This window comes from Dendrobates tinctorius, unplaced genomic scaffold (genome assembly GCF_039654945.1).
Source record: "Dendrobates tinctorius isolate UK_male_01 unplaced genomic scaffold, ASM3965494v1 ptg000032l, whole genome shotgun sequence".
In the NCBI taxonomy this organism is placed as follows: Eukaryota; Metazoa; Chordata; class Amphibia; order Anura; family Dendrobatidae; genus Dendrobates; species Dendrobates tinctorius.
In genome coordinates this window covers 20,478,765-20,501,536 of record NW_027361700.1, presented here as the reverse complement: position 1 = coordinate 20,501,536, position 22,772 = coordinate 20,478,765, and the positions used below count along the sequence as shown (strand labels likewise).

Here is a 22,772-nt window from a genome sequence, read left to right as displayed (position 1 = left end):
ACAGATCACAAGTTATATTATAATGATGCCTCTTACAATGACAAATTCAGCGGTCACATCAGTAGCGAACTACGAAAGCCCGAGTGTGCTATCTGAAGTATATTGTACTCACATTCAGCTCAATGATCCACAAGAGAGATATGAAGAGCAGATCAAATGTGACAAAAAGGCAGAATGTACGGCGCACATCCGAGATCGCCCGGCGCTGCTCCGGGGGGAGGTAGAATTGCGGTGAGAAACTCTGACTCAAGGAAGAGTTGATGGAGGCGATCGCTGGTAGACTCCTCTCCAAGTCAGATCTGAAATCTTCTGGGAATTTACTCATCTTGGCAATGAGAGAGGCCTTCAGTATCAGAAGTGGTGGTCCATCTGTCAGGGGCAGAGAAAAGAAGATTACATCAAGAGTGATTAAAAAAGAAACAGCTGCCATCTTTCGAAAATATTGCTTGTCTTCAATGGAAACAGTCAACAATCTTGTTGACAGACATCTCGGGTCCCTATTCAGGATTGCTGGACACGGCAGCAGTTTAGCCACCATTTGTAGCTGTAAAATGGAGGTAATGACCAGAACTTACTGCACTACAGATCCCAATCAGGCTGAGTGCACATGTTGAGTATTTGCAGCAGATTTTTCTGTAACCAAAACACTGCATAAAATATGTCCGTTTTTAATGTGTTTTTGGAGCATTTCCCCCCCCCATCCATTTGAGTGGTTGAAAAATGCTGCAAAAAACACTGGAAGAATGGAATTCTGCAAATCTGAAAAAAAAACAAAAAACGTTTCGATGGTTCAAATCTGTAATGAAAAAATAAGCAGTGTGTGCATGACATTTAAAGGGAATCTGTCACCCCATTATAGCCCTATCATCTGCAGGCACCGCCATCAGGGGCTTATCTACAGCAGATGTAACCTGAAAGAGAAGAAAAACGAGTTATATTATACTCACCGGGGGGCGGAGTCGGGTGCGGTGGGTGTCGCAGTCCGGCGCCTCCTCTCTTCATACAATGATGTCCTTCTTGCTTCTCCCTCGGCTCCTGCGCAGGTGTACTTTATCTGCCCTGTTGAGGGCAGAGTAAAGTACTGCAGTGCGCAGGCGCCGGGAAAGATCAGAGAGGTTCAGCGCCTACGCACTGCAGTACTTAACTCTGCCCTCAACATTTTTGCCCTAAAGCACGCCTGCGCAGGAGCCGAGGGAGAAGCAAGAAGGAGGACGTCATCGTATGAAGATGGGGGCACCGGACGGAACAGCAACACCCATCGGACCGGATGCCGGGGTGAGTATAATCTAACTCTTTTTTTCTTCTCTTTCAGGTAACATCGGAGACTTATCTACAGAATGCTGTAGATAAGCCCCTGATGGCGGTGGCCGCAGCTGATAGGGCTAAAATGGGGTGACAGATTCCCTTTAAAGATGTGTCATTCACTCAGATGGTACTGTAACAAACTGCATTTCTTAACATGACAAAAATGAAGCATGTGAACAATCTCTTAGGCTATGTGCACTCGTTCGGAATTGCGGCGGAAATTTCTGAGGCAATACCGCAAAGAATGAGCATCCTGCGTATTTTTCCGCGATGTGATTCCGCCCTGGAAAAATACGCAGCATTAGCACAGCATTGTGGAATGCCATTGAATTCAATGGGTTGCATTTTGTATGTGATTTTGCGGCAAAAAACGCGGAAAAACGCTTACTATCCGCAACGTGTGCACATAGCCTTACACTCTTAAAGCACAACTGCAGCGTGGGCAGGGTTCACCACTCCACTCCAGTGGTGCTTTAACCCCTTCACCCCCCGAGCCTGTCTTCACCTTAATGACCAATTTTTTCAATTTGGACCAGTGTCACTTTATGTGGTAATAGCTCTGGAACGCTTCAACGGATCCTACTGATTCTAAGAATGTTTTTCAGGACATATTGTACTTCATGTGAAAAGGTAAAAATTTGTTCAATATGACTTGTGTTTGTGAAAATAACGGAAATTTTTTGAAAATTTAAATATTTAGCAATTTTCAAACTTTTAATTTATATACACTTAAATCAGAGAGTTATGTCAGCGTTAATAAATAACATTTGCCAAATGTCTACTTTACATAAAAGTAGATGTTTCAAAAATTGTGCCTTGTTAGGAACTAACCCCTTACTGATCGCTGACAGGATAGTATGTCAGCGGTCAGTATCCCCTGCTTTGAGGTGGGCTCCGGTGGTGATGTCAGCTGTTTGACTCCGCCTTAAGTGAAGATTTGACTCCATGGGTGTTTTCAGGAAACAAGTAGTAGTGGATGAGGTCAAGTGAAAACATGTATATTACATGTATATTACTTACAGGTAATGTGTTTTTTTCGGAACCCATAACAGCATCAAAAAGACAGGTGATCCGCCCTTCAAGGACAGAAAAAGCCTAAAACAGAAAGAACCACAAATCGACCAAAAAGTCCCAGGCAACAGGAAGGCAACATGCCGAAACGCGCGTTGGGGAGGACGTCTATCCAGGAGCTATACATATTGTGAGTCACTATTAACCTCTATTTTACAACTGTACCTTTATTATTATTGTTTTCCTGGTCTATATACACTAGTACACCCTTTGGTGTCTAAGTAATAGGCTAAATCTCTAATGAGGCATATCTTATACTGACACCTACTGGTGCTTTTTGTATTTGCACTGCACTTATTTGTTGCACTTTAACCCTATAAATACTATATATTTTCATGCACATTATTAATGTATGTTTCAATTTGCTGCTGTTTTTATTTTTTAAGTCAATGTACAATAGTAGGCAGTTATGCAGATTATTAATGTATAATTATGGTGCTTGAACCTCTAGGTTCAAGCAACATATTGTAATCTGATTTCTTATATTTATAGTGGTTTAAAGAAAGCACTATCATGTAATCCGAACGCTGCTAACTTATTCTTCTTTTTCTGCTTCTTATTATTATTCAGTTGATTTTCCGCAATTAACGCGGCCCGAACCGCTACACGCACAGACTCCGTTGAGGTGTCATTTCGAAGCCAGCGTCCACAAGTGGTGTGCTAAGTAATTTTTGTGTCGATCGGATTTGTAGTTTTTGCGCAATTTGCGTTTGAAAAAACATTTTCCTCAATGCATTTCAATGGGAAAATGTTGCCACAGGGAAAACATGCCCTGAGGCGATTCAAATGGCAGTTAAGCTCATTGATATGCGCAGGCAGACCCAGTTACTATGCCAACGCCTACGAACGTCACATGACCCCCCCAGGACACAGTTTCTGGCAGATAATATCAGCTCTTAAAGCGAAACCCACAGCACAAATGCAAATCTAGCTTCATCACATGACGCATGCCCCTGAGAGAGAATGTGTGCCAAAGTGGATTTAGAAGCCCAGTGAGCCAAACTGGCTCTTAAAGGGCTGAGGCGCCAAAGTGATTCTTAAAGGGCCGGCGTGCCAAATCGCACCCCGAGGGGCCCCGGCCACAAAATCGCACCCCGAGGGGCCCCGGCCACAAAATCGCACCCCGAGGGGCCCCGGCCACAAAATCGCACCCCGAGGGGCCCCGGCCACAAAATCGCACCCCGAGGGGCCCCGGCCACAAAATCGCACCCCGAGGGGCCCAGGCCACATAATCGGATCCTGAGGGGCCCCACCCACCAAATCAGACCCTGAGGCCAAAGTGGCCCCTGAGAGGCACCCACAGTTAAAACGGATCCTGAGTTGAAAGTCTTGCAGGGGCAGCAGGCAATTCTCTCTTAAAGGGCCAGCCCAGGCACTATTTCAAAGCACTATCTGTACTTCCTTCAGGAAATACACATCTGGTTTATTCTACTACTTCTTCTCCACGTTTTCTGCACTTAATGCGGCCTGAACCGCTTGGTGCAGAGACCCCGTTCAGGCGGCTTTTCGAAGCCCTCAGTGGGGACAGGTGTGCTATGATCCGATTTGTAGAAAAAAAGAAATAAATCTCATTTTAAGCAAAATGTTCCCATAGGAATTAATGGCGACCTTTCCATGACCCGCAACTGACATGGATTGAAGCCACAGCGCAGGTGCAGTGACCTTACAAAGATGGCAGCTATGCAAATGCAGCTTGGGGGCAGGTTGTCAGAGCCTGGGGGAAGGTTGTCAGAGCCTGGGGGAAGGTTGTCAGAGCCTGGGGGAAGGTTGTCAGAGCCTGGGGGAAGGTTGTCAGAGCCTGGGGGCAGGTTGTCAGAGGCTGGAAGAGCCTGGGGGCAGGTTGTCAGAGGCTGGAAGAGCCTGGGGGCAGGTTGTCAGAGGCTGGAAGAGCCTGGGGGCAGGTTGTCAGAGGCTGGAAGAGCCTGGGGGCAGGTTGTCAGAGGCTGGAAGAGCCTGGGGGCAGGTTGTCAGAGGCTGGAAGAGCCTGGGGGCAGGTTCTCAGAGGCTGGAAGAGCCTGGGGGCAGGTTCTCAGAGGCTGGAAGAGCCTGGGGGCAGGTTCTCAGAGGCTGGAAGAGCCTGGGGGCAGGTTCTCAGAGGCTGGAAGAGCCTGGGGGCAGGTTCTCAGAGGCTGGAAGAGCCTGGGGGCAGGTTCTCAGAGGCTGGAAGAGCCTGGGGGCAGGTTCTCAGAGGTGATTGTGAAGAAAAGGTCACTCTGCCCCCGGTTTACGGGGTATTTTGGCATCGCAGTGCAATTTTCATGTGTGCAGTAGCATCAGATTTTTTTAAAAACGCATGCGGTTTTCAAATATCGCATGCGTTTTTTGCGGGAAAATCTGAGGAATCCTTAGCTGATGCTACTGCACACATTAACATTCGACTGCGACGAAAAAATACCCCGAAAAACGGGGTCTGAGTGACTTTTTCATCACAGATTTCATTTTAAGTGTGTGCATTAGGATCAGGGCACCCCCCAAAGGCTGACTGTGTAAAAAAATTACTTAGAAACAGCCCAAATCACTAGAACGGGGATGTGTAATGCATTCATATTCTAACTTTACTTTCTTACAGTCGACGCCTGATATACTGCTGTAAAGCTGGCAGCGCAGTTCAAGCAAGATGTACTTCCTTCAGGAAATGCCCATCTAGTTCACATTGATGCGGTTTTTATTTTTATCTTTAAATTTTTAAGTCACTACACAGTGGTAGGTAATTATTTATTAGCACCATTTGTTGTATTGGTACGCCCCTATAATCAGGATAGTATTGCCCCAATTTTTTTTTAACATATACAAAAAAATTTTTTTTAATCTGTACAATGATGCTTTTCTCTATTATATTCCTACTATATTAACCCTTTCACTACCAAGGGTGGTTTGCACGTTAACTCCCGGGCCAATTTTTACAATTCTGACCTTTATGAGGTCATAACTCTGAAACGCTTCCATGGATCCCGGTGATTCTGACAATGTTTTCTCGTGACATATTGTACTTCATGTTAGTGGTAAAATTGCATTCAAATAACTTGCGTTTATTTGTGAAAAAAACGGAAATTTGGCGAAAATTTTGAAAATTTCGCAATTTTCCAACTTTGAATTTTTATGCCCTTAAATCACAGCGATACGGCACACAAAAAACTTAATAAATAACATTTCCCACATGTTTACTTTACATCAGCACAATTTTGGAACCAAACTTTTTTTTTGTTAGGAAGTTATAAGGGTTAAAAATTGACCAGCGATTTCTCATTTTTGCAACACCATTTTATTTTTAGGGACCACATCACATTTGAAGCCACTTTGAGGGGTCTATATGATAGAAAATACCCAAAAGTGACACCATTCTAAAAACTGCACCCCTTAAGGTGCTTAAAACCACATTCAAGAAGTTTATTAACCCTTTAGGTGCGTCACAGGAATTTTTTGAATATTTAAAAAAAAAAATAGCATTTAACTTTTTTTCACAAAAAAAAATACTTCAAATTCAATTTTCTTTATTTTACCAAGGGTAACAGGAGAAATTGGACTGCAAAAGTTATTGTGCAATTTGTCCTGAGTACGCTGATACCTGATATGTGGGGGGGAACCACTGTTTCGGCACATGGCAGAGCTCAGAATGGAAGGAGTGCCGTTTGACTTTTTCAATGCAAAATTGGCTGGAATTCAGATCGGACGCCATGTCGCGTTTGGAGAGCCCCTGATGTACCTAAACAGTGGAAACCCCTCCAAGTGACCCCATTTTGGAAACTAGACCCCCCAAGGAACTTATCTGGATATGTGGTGAGAACTTTGAACCCACAAGGGCTTCACAGAAGTTTATAACGTACAGCGGTACAATTAAAAAATCATATTTTTTCCACAAAAATGATCTTTTCACCCCCAATTTTTATTTTTCCAAGGGTAACAGGACCCTAAAAGTTATTGTGCAATTTGTCCTGAGTACGCTGATACCCCATATGTGGGTGTAAATGACTATTTGGGCGCATAGCAGAGCTCGGAAGGGAAGCAGCGCCATTTGACGTTTTTGGCTAGAATTGAGATCGGACACCATGTCGCGATTGGAAAGCCCCTGATGTACCAAAACAGTAGAAACCCCCCACAAATGACACCATTTTGGAAACTAGACCCCCCAAGCAACTTATCTAGATGTGTGGTGAGCACTTTGAACCCCCCAGTGCTTCACAGAAGTTTATAACGCCCGGGCGTGAAAATAAAAAAATCGTATTTTTTCCACAAACCTCATCTTTTAGTCCCCATTTTTTTTATTTTCCCAAGGGTAACAGGAGAAATTGGATCCGAAAAGTTGTTGTCCAATTTGTCCCGAGTACGCTGATACCTCATATATGGGAGAAAACTACTGTATGGGCACACATCGGGGCTCGGAAGGGAAGTAGTGACGTTTTGGAATGCAGACTTTGATAGATTGGTCTGCGGGAGTCATGTTGCTTTTGGAGAGCCCCTGATGTACCTAAACAGTGGAAATCCCCCACAAGTGACCCCATTTTGGAAACTAGACCCCCTAATGAACTTATCTAGATGTGTCGTTAGCACTTTGAACCCCCCAGTGCTTCACAGAAGTTTATAACGTCCGGGCGTGAAAATAAAAAAATCATTTTTTTTCCGCAAAAATTATATTTTTGCCCCCAATTTTTTATTTTCCTAAGGGTAACTGGAGAAATTGGACCCCAAAAGTTGTTTTGTAATTTGTCCTGAGTAGGCCGATACCCTACATGTGGGGGTAAAACACTGTTTGGGCGCATGGCAGAGCTTGGAAGTGAAGGAGCACCATTTGACTTTTTCAACGCAGAATTGGCTGGAATTGAGATCAGACGCCATGTTGCCTTTGGAGAGCCCCTGATGTGCTCAAACAGTGGAAACCCCCAATTCTAACTCCAACCCGAACCCCAACACACCCCTAACCCTAATCTGAGCCCTAGCCCTAACCCTAGCCCTAACCCTAATGGGAAAATGGAAATAAATACATTTTCTTTTAGTTTTATTATTTTTCCCTAACTTAGGGGGTGATAACGGGGGGTTTGATTTACTATTTATGGCGGTTTTTATGTTTGGCGGCTGTCAGACGCTAAAAGACGCTTTTTTTTGTAAAAATAGTTTTTGCATCACCACATATTGAGAGCTATAATTTTTCCGTATTTTGACCCACCGAGTCATGTGAGGTCTTATTTTTTGCGGGACGAGTTGACGTTTTCATTGGTACCATTTTCGGGCACGTGACATTTTTTGATCGCTTTTTATTCCGATTTTTGGGACGCAGAATGAACAAAAACCAGCGTTTCATGAATTTCTTTTGGGGGTTGCGTTTACACCGTTCCGTGTGCGGTAAAATTGATAAAGCGGTTTTATTCTTCGGGTCAGTACGGTTACAGCGATACCTCATTTAGGTCGTTTTTTTATGTTTTGTCGGTTTTTTTGCAATGAAAACAATTTTATACAAAAAATAATTATTTTTGTATCGCTTTATTCTGCGAGCTATAACTTTTTTATTTTTTTGCGGATGATGCTGTATGGCGGCTCGTTTTTTGCGGGACAAGATGACGTTTTCAGCGGTACCATGGATATTTATATGCGTCTTTTTGATCGCGCGTTATTGCACTTTTTGTTCGGTGGTATGATAAATCATTTTTTGTTTCGTTTTTTATTTTTATTTTTTAAGGAGTTCGCTAAAGGGGTTAACTAATGGGACTGTTTTATAGGGCGGGTCGCTACGGACGCGTCGATACCAAATATGTGTACTTTTATTGTTTTTTTTTATTTTGAAAAAATGGATTTATTGGGGAATATTTTTTTTTTTTTTTTACTAATTTATTTAGCGATTTTTTTAAAATTATTTTTAACACTTTTTTTTTTTTTTTAACTTTATTACCTTGTCCCAGGTGGGACATCACTGTCCTGTGACAGATCGCTGATCTGTCACATTACAGATCACTGTGACAGATCAGCAATCTGTCACAGGCAGTTCTGCAGACTTCCTCATGCCTGCGCTTTGCAGGCAGTGAGGAAGTCAGCTCCCTACAGGCCCCCGTCGCCATCTTGGATCCGGGGGCCTGTAGGGAGAGACCCCCGCAGCAGCGCTGCACATTGCGCTGCTGTGGGGGGCTCAGGGAAGCACGGAGGGAGCCCCCTCCCTGCCGATGCTTCCCTTTAACCCCCGGTACACCGCAATCGCGTTTGATCGCGGTGTACAAGGGGTTAACGTGTCGGGGGCGGTCCGTGATCGCCCCTGACACATTGTGCCGGGTGTCAGCTGTGATAATCAGCTGACACCCCGCCGCGATCAGCGGCGCTCACCACGTGGGCGCCGCTGATCACTGGGACGTAATATTCCGTCCATGGTAATTAGGTCCAGGGTCACATGGACGGAATATTACGTCCATTGTAGGTAAGGGGTTAATAAAATTTATAATTTTATCTGGGACTTTCTGGTCGATTTGTGTTTTTTTGTTTTAGCCTTTTTCAGTAGTTTTCGACTGTCCTAGTAGTTAATACCCACTGGTCCATTCAGGCTCCCAACAGTAAAATACCACTCGGTTTCACTATTATTTATAATTGTGGCTGTTGATTTTTATCCTTTAGGCTATGTGCCTACGTAGCGTTTTAAAACGCTCACTAAAAACCGGACTCCTTCCCAGAAATCGCGCGTTTTTTTCTGCGCGATTTCACCGCGATTATGATCGCGATTTTGCCGCGATTTTCGCGTGCGATATTCAAGCACTTTCCAAGCGATTTGAAGCATCGCTTGGAAAGTGATTGACAGGTTGGTCACACTCGTCAAACATAGTGTTTGACAAGTGTGACCAGGTTTTTACTATTGAGGCCGCCTATGCAGCAACAATAGTAAAAGATAGGATGTTAAAATGCTAAAAAAAAAATAAAAAAAATAAAAAAAAAAAAAAAAAAAAAAAATCTGGGTATATTTACCTTCCGGCGTCCCGCGCTGCATTCCCGGGCCACAGCGTTCCCAGTAATGCCTTGCGAGACCTGTGATGACGTAGTCTCACGTTGCTATAGCGATCTCGAGAGACCGCTAGAGTCATGCGACACTACGTCATTACAGGGCCTTGCCGCAAGGCATTACTGGGAACGCTGTGGCCCGGGAATGCAGCGCAGGACGCCGGAAGGTAAATATACCCCGATTTTTTATTCTTTTTTTTACAGGGGTATGGTACCCAGGGCCTGGAGGACAGTCTCCTCTCCTCCACACCGTGGGTACCAACCGCACATGAGACGCTCAACTTCCCGCATGGTGGGCATAGCCACATGCGGGAAGTAAGCTATTCTCATGCATTCCTATGGGTGCGGAATCGCGGCAATTCTTTGCGATTCCGCACAAAAGAATGAGTATGCTGCGCTTTTTTCCGCGATGCGATTCCACCGCGGAAAAAAGCGCAGCATTAGCACAGCATGTGCGGAATGCCATAGGAATGCATGGGGGGCGTTCTGTACACGATTTTTAAACGTTTTCGTGCCGAAAATCGTGGCAAAAACGCTTAAAAATCGCTACGTGGGCACACAGCCTTAAAATGTTTCCTTCAAGGACAGGAAACCTTCAAGATAAAAAGGCCAGCGCCTATCTCCGCATCATCAGATTACAGGGCATGAGAGGACCTCCGAGTTAGTGTACACACATCTATACACATATACAAACTATTTCTAACAACCGTAAGTGGTGCAAGATATAAAAAAAAACCCCACCAATCGGAAGGTGATGAACTTAGTATAGGGAGGAAATATAAAGGTCCTGTCATGGGTTCCAAAAAACCACATTACTGGTAAGTAACATACGTGTTTTTCTGTCACTTATCACAGCACCAACGAGAGACTTACAGAGAATTACTCATACTCATATTAGGGAGTGACCACAGCCTTTAGAACCCTTTTCGCAAGGGTGAGATCAGAAGAGGCAGATAGATCTAGTCTATAGTGGCTATAAACAGTAGAGGGTGATGACCACATAGCTGCTGTACAGATCTGCTCAATGCACAGGTTTGCTCTTTCTGCACAAGACACTGCCATTGCTCTCGTAGACTGGTCCTTCCGGTTGTCCGCAGCTGGTCTTCCTGCGCCTGCATAGACCAACTTGATGGCCTCTCTTATCCACCTGGATAGGTTACCTTATGAGACTCTCTTCCTAGAGCCCTGAAAGGAGAAAAAGAACCCCATCCTTCCTCCAAGGCTTTGTCGCTGTTAAATAGTGAAGAAGGCACCTCCTAATATCTAAAGTGTGAAACTTCTTTACTATTCTTGGGGTCAGGGTAGAAGGACGGCAGAGCTATCTCCTGTGACCTATGGAATTTGGATATTACTTTAGACAGATAAGCTGGGTCATGTCTTAAGACTATTCTATCATCCATAAACAGGGTAAAGGGAGGGTCTGCAGACAAAGCTTGAATATCACTCACCCTGCGGGCTGATGTTAGGGCTACCAACAGTATAGTCTAAGGAGTGATCAATTTTATAGACCCTGAACTCACAGGTTAAAAGGGGGCTTCTATTAAAGCATTTCGAAGAAAATTTAAATCCCATGGAGGGGTTTTAGCTACCGGGACTGGTCTGGATCAAACACAAGCTTTAAAAAACCTAACCACCCACTGATTACACGCAAGACGCACCTAGGGCAGAAATTTGGTCTTTTAAAATCAGGGCTGTGGAGTCGGAGTCGGAGCTCATTTTGGTGGAGTCGGAGTCGGAGTTGGAGTCGGTATAAAATGGACCGACTCCTAAAATATATAATAAATTGGGCACAGTAGTTCAATGCAGGATGTGCTGAATATTTTTTCATAGGAGTTTGGGAAAGTTATGAAATGTCCTATAAATGGCTGTTATATTCCTGATCTAAGGCTACATTCACACACAGCGTTTTTCCTGTGTTTTTTGAGGATACGTTTTTCAGCTGCAAAAGTTGATCATCTTTTTAAAAAACTGCATCACCTGAAAGGTTTTTGAGCTCATAGATAATGTTTTCAATAGCAAAAACAGATTAGAAATCTGCTATATCTATCCATTTATCCATATCTGTCTATCCATATCGTATCTGTACCAAAAAGAATGAAAACCGGGTAGTACACCAATATATATTCTGTTCTATCTAAATATCTTGATTATTGGATCATAAAAATGATTAAATGTCTGAGGTTCACATTGTACTACAATAAATTTTTCACTTAAATATAAGCAATATGTGTGGGAGTCGGAGTCGGAGTCGTGGAGACGGAGTTGGAGTCGGTGTAAGGGAAATTGAGGAGTCGGAGTCGCAGGTTTGGCTTACCGACTCCACAGCCCTGTTTAAAATGCTAACTACCAGATCTTGCTCAAGCCCCCTCGGAAGGAACTCCAGAATTTCTTTTAGGGGCACCCTTCCCCCCAAAGTACACCCTGTGGATGACAGGAACTTTTTCCAAGTCCTACCATAAATCTTCATAGTGATTGGTTTCCTACTACTGAGTAAGGTAGAGACCAGGTTGGGAGAGAACCCTTTATTTTCTAGCACTTATGTTTCAGTTCCGGGCTGTTAAGTACAGTCCAGTCACCTGAGGATGGAATATGGGCCAGAAGGTCCGGGATCTCTGGAAGACCCAATGGTCTGTGACCAACGTGATCCTCAGCCAAAAGATCCAAGGTCTCTTGGGCTAGCAGGGAGCTATGAAAACCACCCTCGCCCCATCCTATCTAACCTTCCTTAGTACAGCTGGAATCAGAAATCGGGGGAAAGGTGTAGGCAAGAGAGAAGTCCCATTTGATCAGAAAAGCGTCCACTGTTTGAGGGTTTTCTTTTGGGTCCAAGAAAAACAACTTTAACTTGCTATTCTGCCAGATTGCAAAAAGGTCGATCTGCAGTTAACCCCACATGGCCACGATCTGTCTGAACACCGTGTTCTTGAGGGACCACTCGCCCTGTAGCAACAGTTTGCGGCTCAGAAAATCTGCCCTGATGCTGTACTTCCATCAGATATGAAGAGCAGATAATGATAAAATGTTAGCCTCTACAAGGCTGAAAAGGCGCTTTGTAATCTGCATTATGGTTCAGATTATTTAAGTAAGCGACTGTGACCTGGTTGTCCGAGAAAACATTTTGAGAGGCAGTGACTGGTGTCATAGGTAGGGGTCCCTGTTTGTGCTCCTCAGGATGAGCACGAAAGTGTATTGAGGTCATGAGGAGGCATTGCAGTCGAAGGTGTAGCTGTGATTGCAATGGTGAAGCAGTGACTGATGTCACAGGTAGGGGTCACTGTGTGTTCTCCCCAGGTTGTGCAGGGAGGCTTATGAAGGCCATAGGAGTGCATGGCAGTCACAAGTGTAGCGGTGGCTGCAATGCAGACTAGAAATAATAAAAGAGAGCTAGTCTTGGACGTACAGGGAAAACCTGCTCTGGGATGTTCTGTTGTGAAACAGACTGCAGGATAGTAGTCGTGCAGTTTGTTTCATTCCAGGCCTGGGTTTTCCATGTGGCTGAAGGCCACAAGTTTCTTTGTTAAAAGCCCTGCAGGAAAGTGTTTGGGTGTGTCAGGTCCAGGGTCAGAGTCAATAACCGTCTGGTGTATGCTAGAGGGAAGAGCAATCGGCTCTGCAGAGCTCCTGTGTGAGGAAACACAGGCAAACAGAGCCAAGCAGCCAGGGGAGCCGAGACGCCTGGCATCCACAGCGGTGCAGTCACCCACGGTAACGGTCAGAGGATTGGCGAGCTTAGTGACTGTCAATTGAAGGATATCATGTACTGTGAAAAGCTGTGAATAAAGAGACATTTAACACGGTGGTGCAGTCGCCCACGGCAACAGTCTCAGAGGTGGACTGTCTAGTGCCCGGCAGCGATCCGGAGGATACTGTGTATTATGAAGTGCTGTGAATTGGACTTTAATGATATATACTTGTGTGAACTGAATATTAATGCTGTGAAGTAACCGCATTAAAGAGACTTTGTGTTGAAACGCTGTTGGGTCACTGCCTTCTCACTGCATAAGTGTACTACTGCTGCACTACACTTTACATGGTGTCTTCATAGGAAGGGTAGAAGACTGTACAGGGCATTGTCTACTGAAAGAAGCTCCCACATGTTTGAGGAGCCCTTCTCTTTCTACTCCTGACCATGTTCCTTGGACCAGATGGTTGCCCAGATTAGCTCCCCATCCCCTGGGACTGGCATCTGTGGCAACTACCCTGGAGATGTTAGGAACCCAAGGGACCCCCTCCCGGAGGGATTCTATCCTTAATCTCCAATGGAGTAAGTGTATTACTTCCTAAGGAAGTACCTTCCAGATAACCAGGCAAGGAATGTTGGCTTTCTAATACATGCCACTGTAACTCCCTCGAGTGGATCTGGGCCCATTTTCTTGCCGGGATACAGAAGGTGAGGGAACCCAGAAGGGGCATAGCTTTCCAGAGGGACATTACCAGATCGATCCTGTATTAATGTAGAGAGGAGACTGATTAACTTCTTCTGATCCTGTAGGAGACATTCCCGTCAGTCGTCAGTACGAGTCCAGCAAGAGACTCAAAGATCTGTGTGCTTCGTGGGTCTAACCTTGATTTTTCCAGGCTTAAACACTAACCTAAGTTTAAGATGGTGGCTCTCTCACTTCCACCTGCCTCTGGTAATGACTGAACGAACGTCCAACTATTAGGAAATCGTCTAAGTATGGGATGACCAGCCTGTTTTCTTCCCTGAAGTGCGCCGTAACTTCTGCTATTAGTTTCGGGAACATACAAGAAGCTGGTGCCAGGCCAAAGGGGAGGACTCTGTATTGAAAGTGCCTTCTGATGCCCCCTATTGTTACTGCGACCCTGAGAAATTTTTGGAATGTTGCGTGTATTGGCATGTGGTGATATGCGTCTCTTAGGTATAGGATGGCCATATAACAACCAGGAAACTTGTTCAAGCCTTTCAGGTTGATAATTGTCCTGTATGAGCCACCTGGATTCTTTATCAGAAACAGGGCAGAATAAAACACTTTTGGCCAGGGTCACACTTGCAACTGCAATGCAAGAGAAACCCGCTCAAGTCTCTCGCCTCAATACCCGGCACAGCCGCCGGCTTTCAGGACCGGAACGTTCAACTGCATAGAAATACATGCAGCCGCACACTCTGGTCCCGAGTGCCGGCAGCAGTACCTCTGTTTCGAGATGGACACTCGTGGTGCAGTTATGAGAAACCTCTCTGGTGGAGATTTTTAGGAACTCCAACCTCAATCCTGATTTTACCAGACTGAGAATCCAAGTGCTGGAGGAAATCTTCTCCCAGGCTGGAAGGAAAAGATAAGAGTCTTCCTTCCACCTGGGGAACAATGTCATTTAGGGGGTTTTCTATTATCCTGGGATGGAAAACCGAACAAGAATCCCTTGCCTTTCCTGGGCCGATCGTCCCACCTATTGTGTTGCGCAGCCGGTCTCCTTCCGCTGAACTTTTTCCTCCGAAAGGACTGTTTGAAGGACATGAAGCCCTGTCTCTGTGGGGTGCTTCCTCTAACTGGGTAGGGATCTTAGCGAGTTCTCTACCTCTGTCCTAGAGGTCTTTAAGTTGGAGGAGAAATCCAGAGTCTCATTTGCTATCGTATCATTGATGCATGCTTGTCCCAAAAAATTGTGCCATACTCTAGATAATCCCTGACCGCACAGAGCACAAGACCTGCATTTTGTTTTTTCTGCACATTTTCTAGGGGGTTCAGAGCCAGAGAAGTAAGGGGACAGAGTGAGAAGGAGAAAGAGACTTTCATTATTAAAATAATATTCTCGTAGCTCACTCGCCACTCAGAGCAAATGAAGGGTACCGGAACAGGAGGCAGAATAGATAGATCCAAAGTTGTGATAGTCCGGTTATATATATATATATATATATTTTTTTTCCGTATATGTACCTACCTACTGTTAAAGTAATGCCTTTATGCATCTGTATCTGTACTTGTTCCTGCCTTGCTGCTGTAATGCTCTGAATTTCCCCATGGTGGGACGATTAAAGGATTATCTTATCTTAGAAATGTCTCCTCTAGAGACCACGGAATCTTCCATTCTACTTAAACTGGGCTGACTTGTCCTGGAGTCCTTGGACTTGTGTACTCCCACTTGAGCATCCGACACTCCTATCCTGGTGTGGCCGCTCCTTCGGAGGACACTTCTGACACCGGGGTTGGAGACGCTGTGGCTGCTTTGGCTCCAAGTGCTGCAGTAGCTGCAATGCCATATGATGCTGCCACTGTGGAGAGGGTTGCTGTGCATCCATGTCTACACACGTGCCCCTGATCCACCCTTAAGTATCATACTCCAAGGGATCTGCAGCTTCCGGTACCCACCCAGGAAGTAGTCCAGGCAAAAGGTCCTGGCCGTATCAGAGCACGACTTCTGGTTTCTGGCCGCGCTCTGTGACCCACCAGGACGTGTGGCTGCTGGCTTACCATGCGGTGATGGCGCCGCAGACCTTCACCCGTCCAACGAACGAGACCCCATCGGGCCTCCCACGGTGCTTTCAGCACTCCCAGTGCCGGCTTCCGCCAATGCCCTGCCCTAACCAACTGGACCAGGTCTGGGGACTTGTCTTCTTTCTGTTGCCATGCAGGACTAAAGGATCGCCCGTCAAGGACAGGAAACCACTGATGCAGAGAGAGGAGCTGCCCTTATGTTGAAGGGCGGATCCCCACTCTCCTTGCTGCTGTCATGGGCAGCAGAAAAATTTCAAACTATCAATATAGTGAATAGTACGTTGTAGTCCCCTGTACGTTGTAGTGCTCAGAAAGGTTTAGTGACCACTACATTGTAGTGCCCAGCTCATGCTTCTGGAGACATGAACCTGTAAATTAGGTGGGTCATCATCACTACAGAAATGCAAAACATGTGGGCGCCAGATGTGATTTAGGCACACTGTGGGTTTCAGAAAGGAGGGGGGCATTTGGATTTAGGAGCAGAGAAATTGCTGAATTTCTTTTAAGGGGTAAGGAGCCATAGCGCTTATCCAATGCCTTTGTACTACTGTAATGTTGAAGCACCCTATATACAGTGGGGCAAAAAAGGTATTTAGTCAGTCAGCAATAGTGCAAGTTCCACCACTTAAAAAGATGAGAGGCGTCTGTAATTTACATCATAGGTAGACCTCAACTATGGGAGACAAACTGAGAAAAAAAAAAATCCAGAAAATCACATTGTCTGTTTTTTTTTTCATTTTATTTGCATATTATGGTGGAAAATAAGTATTTGGTCAGAAACAAGCAATCAAGATTTCTGGCTCTCACAGACCTGTAACTTCTTCTTTAAGAGTCTCCTCTTTCCTCCACTCATTACCTGTAGTAATGGCACCTGTTTAAACTTATCAGTATAAAAAGACACCTGTGCACACCCTCAAACAGTCTGACTCCAAACTCCACTATGGTGAAGACCAAAGAGCTGTCAAAGGACACCAGAAACAAAATTGTAGCCCTGCACCAGGCTGGGAAGACTGAATCTGCAATAGCCAAACAGCTTGGAGTGAAGAAATCAACTGTGGGAGCAATAATTAGAAAATGGAAGACATACAAGACCACTGATAATCTCCCTCGATCTGGTGCTCCACGCAAAATCCCACCCCGTGGGGTCAGAATGATCACAAGAACGGTGAGCAAAAATCCCAGAACCACGCGGGGGGACCTAGTGAATGAACTGCAGAGAGCTGGGACCAATGTAACAAGGCCTACCATAAGTAACACACTACGCCACCATGGACTCAGATCCTGCAGTGCCAGACGTGTCCCACTGCTTAAGCCTGTACATGTCCGGGCCCGTCTGAAGTTTGCTAGAGAGCATTTGGATGATCCAGAGGAGTTTTGGGAGAATGTCCTATGGTCTGATGAAACCAAACTGGAACTGTTTGGTAGAAACACAACTTGTCGTGTTTGGAGGAAAAAGAATACTGAGTTGCATCCATCAAACACCATACCTACTGTAAAGCATGGTGGTGGAAAGATCATGCTTTGGGGCTGTTTCTCTGCAAAGGGGCCAGGACGACTGATCCGGGTACATGAAATAATGAATGGGGCCATGTATCGTGAGATTTTGAGTGCAAACCTCCTTCCATCAGCAAGGGCATTGAAGATGAAACGTGGCTGGGTCTTTCAACATGACAATGAACCAAAGCACACCGCCAGGGCAATGAAGGAGTGGCTTCGTAAGAAGCATTTCAAGGTCCTGGAGTGGCCTAGCCAGTCTCCAGATCTCAACCCTATAGAAAACCTTTGGAGGGAGTTGAAAGTCCGTGTTGCCAAGCGAAAAGCCAAAAACATCACTGCTCTAGAGGAGATCTGCATGGAGGAATGGGCCAACATACCAACAACAGTGTGTGGCAACCTTGTGAAGACTTACAGAAAACGTTTGACCTCTGTCATTGCCAACAAAGGATATATCACAAAGTATTGAGATGAAATTTTGTTTCTGACCAAATACTTATTTTACACCATAATATGCAAATAAAATGAAAAAAAAACAGAATGTGATTTTCTGGATTTTTTTTTCTCAGTTTGTCTCCCATAGTTGAGGTCTACCTATGATGTAAATTACAGACGCCTCTCATCTTTTTAAGTGGTGGAACTTGCACTATTGCTGACTGACTAAATACTTTTTTGCCCCACTGTATGTCATGGGCTCCATCTGAGTCATATATTTCAGAGATTTACACGGAAACGAAGATGTAAGTGCTCAGCGTAGAGCGTAGGATAAATGTGTGCCGAGCCTTGCTGCGATCTTTGAGAGGCAGCATGAACAGTAAGTAAAAAATTGTTTTCTTTCTTACGCCGTCCCTTGTAATGCGATTAGATGACTTTATTCTTTGGGTCAGAGTGATTACAGAGATAGCAGATTTATATTGGGTTTTTATGTTTGGCTGCTGTCACTCTGAAAGACTGGACAATCGCTGTATATAAACGACCGTCGACCGGTTATATGAAGCCGATTGGCAGCCATTTAATAGCCTGTGACTGCAGACTCCTGAATCTCCACAGCATGTGCATGGCGCGCAGTCAGGATTCTCGAATACTAGTGGTGAGAGCAGGACGCAATGTCACCGCGTGCATGCAATGTACATATTTGCAGTCACATGCCGACTACGTGTATTAAGCTTCTCTCAATAAAATTTAATTGATTGCATTTGTTGCTTAGTGAACGTGGCCTTCCAAGGGTTTTGTATTGGCTGGAGGTGAGCACCTCTTCAGTGAAGGAAAGAAAAATATATAAATGAAAGAAGCAACCAGGATGTCAACTGAGAAAATAAAAATCAGTGTTTCTCTCAGATTGTAACACACAGATGTGTGAATCTAGCATCAGATTGTTGGCCGAGCACGGCGATATCAGCAGGTTTTGCCGACCTTAGTCTAATGTGTATGGGGACCTTAACTGCTATCTAAAGGGAATGATCAAACTCGCAGCCATCAGTCACGTTTGTGTTTAAACACATGCGTGCAAAATTGTTCCGATGCCACCAGCATACGGGCCGTGCGCCCATTTTTGCCATCAGTCATCAGCAGTGGTTTTCACAGATAGATAAATGAAAAAGATTCTCCTATACTTTGCAATATTGACCAGACAGCACACGGATGGCACAGACTGTATACTGATACTGTGTGCTATATTTGTTTTTTCTGGACCCATAGACTTGCATTAACACTGTTCATATGTTGTACTGTAAAAAACCGGACATCTCTCTGTAGGTTTTGCATGGGCACAATGTCTGAAAATAATCACAGATACGTGAACGGCCTAATAGACTATAATGGTTACCTGTTGTAGCCGTGAAAAATACGGATTTAATCTGTACATGTAACACAGACACCTGCATGGGGCCTTTGACTTACCAATAGGGGGCGTGACCACTTAAAAGTGCAGAGGGCAGCATGAATGCCAAATCCGGCCCTGGCTGCAATTTATGTACATGCTCAGCAGTGACCAGAGCTGTGGAGTTGGAGTCAGGAATATTGCGGAGTTGGAGGTTTGGCTTGCAGACCCCACAGCCCTGGTCACTTTTAACTGCTTAAGAGTTTGGAAGCTTTGGAGAGGCTAAAAGTAGTAACATGTTCAGTCTTTGCCTGAAAGTACAGAGCTAAGTTGGCCGCAAAAATTAATGAAAAAACACTGGCGAGGATGCTTCAGGGACACGGCTGCCTGCGTTTTCCTGAAATGCTTTTTTTACTTGGAAAACTATATGTTTCCGCTGGTGACTAAAAGACACCATGTGCACAATACCATCCTACCCAGCGATGTGAAAGCATTCTATCATACTCAACAGTACGGTAGGGAATTACAAAGATTTTACAGTGCCAATCACCCAAAGGCAAAAAAAATAACTGGTTAATTGAATATTTTATCTATCAATGTCATATCAGGTGCGGATCAGCCAATCCCAAGTCTACAATTAGAAGACTGACCTAAACCCTACAGTTAGTATAATAGCTACTGTATCTCAGGGAGCAAAACAAATAATGTGCTGCTGAAAAGTATAATGATGTGATAATAAGAGATTCGTTCCAATGACAGTTATATTAATGTCAGTTTACCACAAGCAGCAGGGACCTGATATCATCTGTCCAGCAGATCAGCACTGGATAACAGGATAATTACTACCAGACACTATCCGAAATCCTCCGCAACACATCACGGAGCGCGGATGCAGCCCGCTAAGGCTATGTTCACATGTCACAGGGTTTTTTTTTGGCAGCCTAAACCTGCTCTATTCACGCTGTTCTAAATGCAGGTTTTGCTACTTTTTTCGTGCGGATTAAATGTGTGATTTGTCTACAGTACATGTTTAATAAAAAAGGTAGTTATAGAGAAGAAAAATGCAACGAAAAATTTTTGCTCTCATTCTTCCTATAGGCGAAATAATGCTGCAAAAACACTGAAAGAAGTGACACGTTGCAGGTTTCAAAAACGCAGCAGTTCTCAAATTCAGTCAGAAAATAAAACAAGTGCACGAGATTTGTGTAATTTCATCGCTTTTGCTGATCTTGTAAAACAAAGCTTCTACAGAAAAAAAAAGCAGAAATAAAACCAGCTGCGTGTGAACAGTCAGATTGTTCCCGGACAACTGCTTATGCTATAGCGATTCTACGGAATTGGCTTCATAGTAAACATAGAGGATTCTCGGTCCTGATTTTCCACAGGAAAAACAAATCAGTACATTTTTCGGGACAAACAGGGATTTAAGAAATCTCCATACAAACGAGGCAAAAACACATGCAGCAAAAACAGGATTTCTAATTACATCTTGCCAACGTATCCGTGTACGCCAGGGCGAAATTCATCCGTCAATGCAAAAGGGATCTGTGGAATTCGGCTTTCTTCACACTGCCGTACAGAGAGAAACAAACAACATGTATGTCCAAAACAGAACCATTGTATAACTGATACAAGTGGGAGCAGAGGGGTGAGGAGGGTCTGATGTGTGTCTGCATTTAGTACAGAAGGACAGCTGTATTGTGCAGAGATTTTAGAATGAAAACTAAAAGAAACCTGACCTCAGATGGTCCACAAAATAATTATATCTTGCGTCACTTCTCAACGGATCCGTTTTGGACAAATTCTGTGTGGCTGTTCCTCAAAACAGAAACAAATGGAAGTGTGAATGTCGCCTTGCAGTCACCAATATCTGCAGCGGCAAGAACGGCTCGTCTGCAGTGCGAAGAACGTGACCACAAAGGTCTCCATACAGATAGCAGCCATCCCCATCCGCATGCTCGCTCGACTCAGTGTGCAAAAGAAACCTACACGGTATGGTATCAGGACCATATTGTCACGCATATCATCCATTACACCTGACACTTGTCAGCACGTCATGTAGTAGGGTGTCGTTGGGTCTCCATTGTGGCGTACGTCTATTACTGGATAATATGGCATCACACGCCGTGCTGTGAGGGGGGCGCTGGACAGACCCCTATAGCAAATGTGGACAGAGCATGACTCATATATAGAGGAAACACGAAAAGGCAGATTGGGACAAGCAGGGAAAACTGACACCGTGTGTGCTAAGTGCTCCCTCCTCCACAGCCTGAGCACTGAGGGCTCAGCCACAAGACCCATTTTCTCGGACGAGTTCTGTGGTTTTCACGGATCACACTCACAGCTATGATATTTTATGGGGCTGTACACATGTGTGAATGGTCCGAGTGTCAGATCAAAGTCAGCAAAGTGAGTCTATGGGTCCTTGAAAAACATGGGACCACATTCAGACGACGTCTCGGCCCGGTCCGACTCTCCCAAACCGACGACGACGTCTCGGCCCGGTCCGACTCTCCCAAACCGACGACGACGTCTCGGCCCGGTCCGACTCTCCCAAACCGACGACGACGTCTCGGCCCGGTCCGACTCTCCCAAACCGACGACGACGTCTCGGCCCGGTCCGACTCTCCCAAACCGACGACGACGTCTCGGCCCGGTCCGACTCTCCCAAACCGACGACGACGTCTCGGCCCGGTCCGACTCTCCCAAACCGACGACGACGTCTCGGCCCGGTCCGACTCTCCCAAACCGACGACGACGTCTCGGCCCGGTCCGACTCTCCCAAACTGACAGGATGTAGGAACCCTGATGCTGCTCTGATCAGGATGCGTTTCTTGGATGGAGAGAGAACAGGTGTCTGTACCAGCCCTAATAAAGTCACTAAAGCCCATATGTAAGTCTTAAGGCCCCGTCACACTAAGCGACTTACCAGCGATCCCGACACCGATATGAAGGTGTCAGGATCGCTGGTAAATCGCTATGTGATCGCTGGTGAGCTGTCACACAGACAGCTTCACCAGCGATCAGCACAGCGACGCCCAGCGCCCGGCATCGCTGGCCATCCCTGTAACAAATAGAATCAAAATAAAAAATATAGTTATTCTCACCTTCCGACGTCCTGTTCAGCCATCCCGCCTCTCTCCACGCTCCGGTCCCAGTGATCCTGTGCACGAATGACCGCGAGATGTCACAGTCTCGCGGGATAACAAAGTCTCGCGGTCATTCGTGCAAAGGATCACTGGGACCGGAGCGTGGAGAGAGGCGGGATGGCTGAACGGGACATCGGAAGGTGAGAATAACTATATTTTTTACACCTGATCGCTGGTCTCTCGCCTGTTACACACAGCGATGCGTGCTGGCCAGCGGGAGACCAGCGACCAAAGAAATGTCCAGAGATTTCTTGCAGCGATCAGCGATACCGGCAGGGGGGCCGCTCGCTGATCGCTGTCACACACGGCGATCTTGCTGGTGAGATCGCTGTTACGTCACAAAAGTTGTGACTCAGCAGCGATCTCGCTACCGAGATTGATTAGTGAGACGGGGCCTTAACAGTAATGTCCGGTCCGCCGACTGGACAGGTCTCTACATGTTCACGTCACCAGGCTCTGTAATCATGTCCGCATATCACTGGAGCACCAGGACTCTCTGGAAAGCTGTGAGCA

General features: G+C 45.3%; 1 protein-coding gene across 5 annotated transcripts in view; it reads right to left on the bottom strand.

The window, feature by feature from the left end:
- The window catches only part of STARD3 (StAR related lipid transfer domain containing 3), a 68,878-nt gene that overhangs the window by 36,679 nt on the left and 9,427 nt on the right, over positions 1–22,772 (bottom strand). For 2 of the 5 annotated variants that reach the window (XM_073572561.1, XM_073572563.1), the window contains exon 2: positions 113–369. In XM_073572561.1, the coding sequence (XP_073428662.1) occupies positions 113–369 (257 nt within the window). Of the gene's footprint in view, positions 1–112; positions 370–2,325; positions 2,401–20,596; positions 20,680–22,772 lie in introns of those variants that run through there. The other 3 variants (XM_073572564.1, XM_073572562.1, XM_073572560.1) reach the window with 3 other exon arrangements.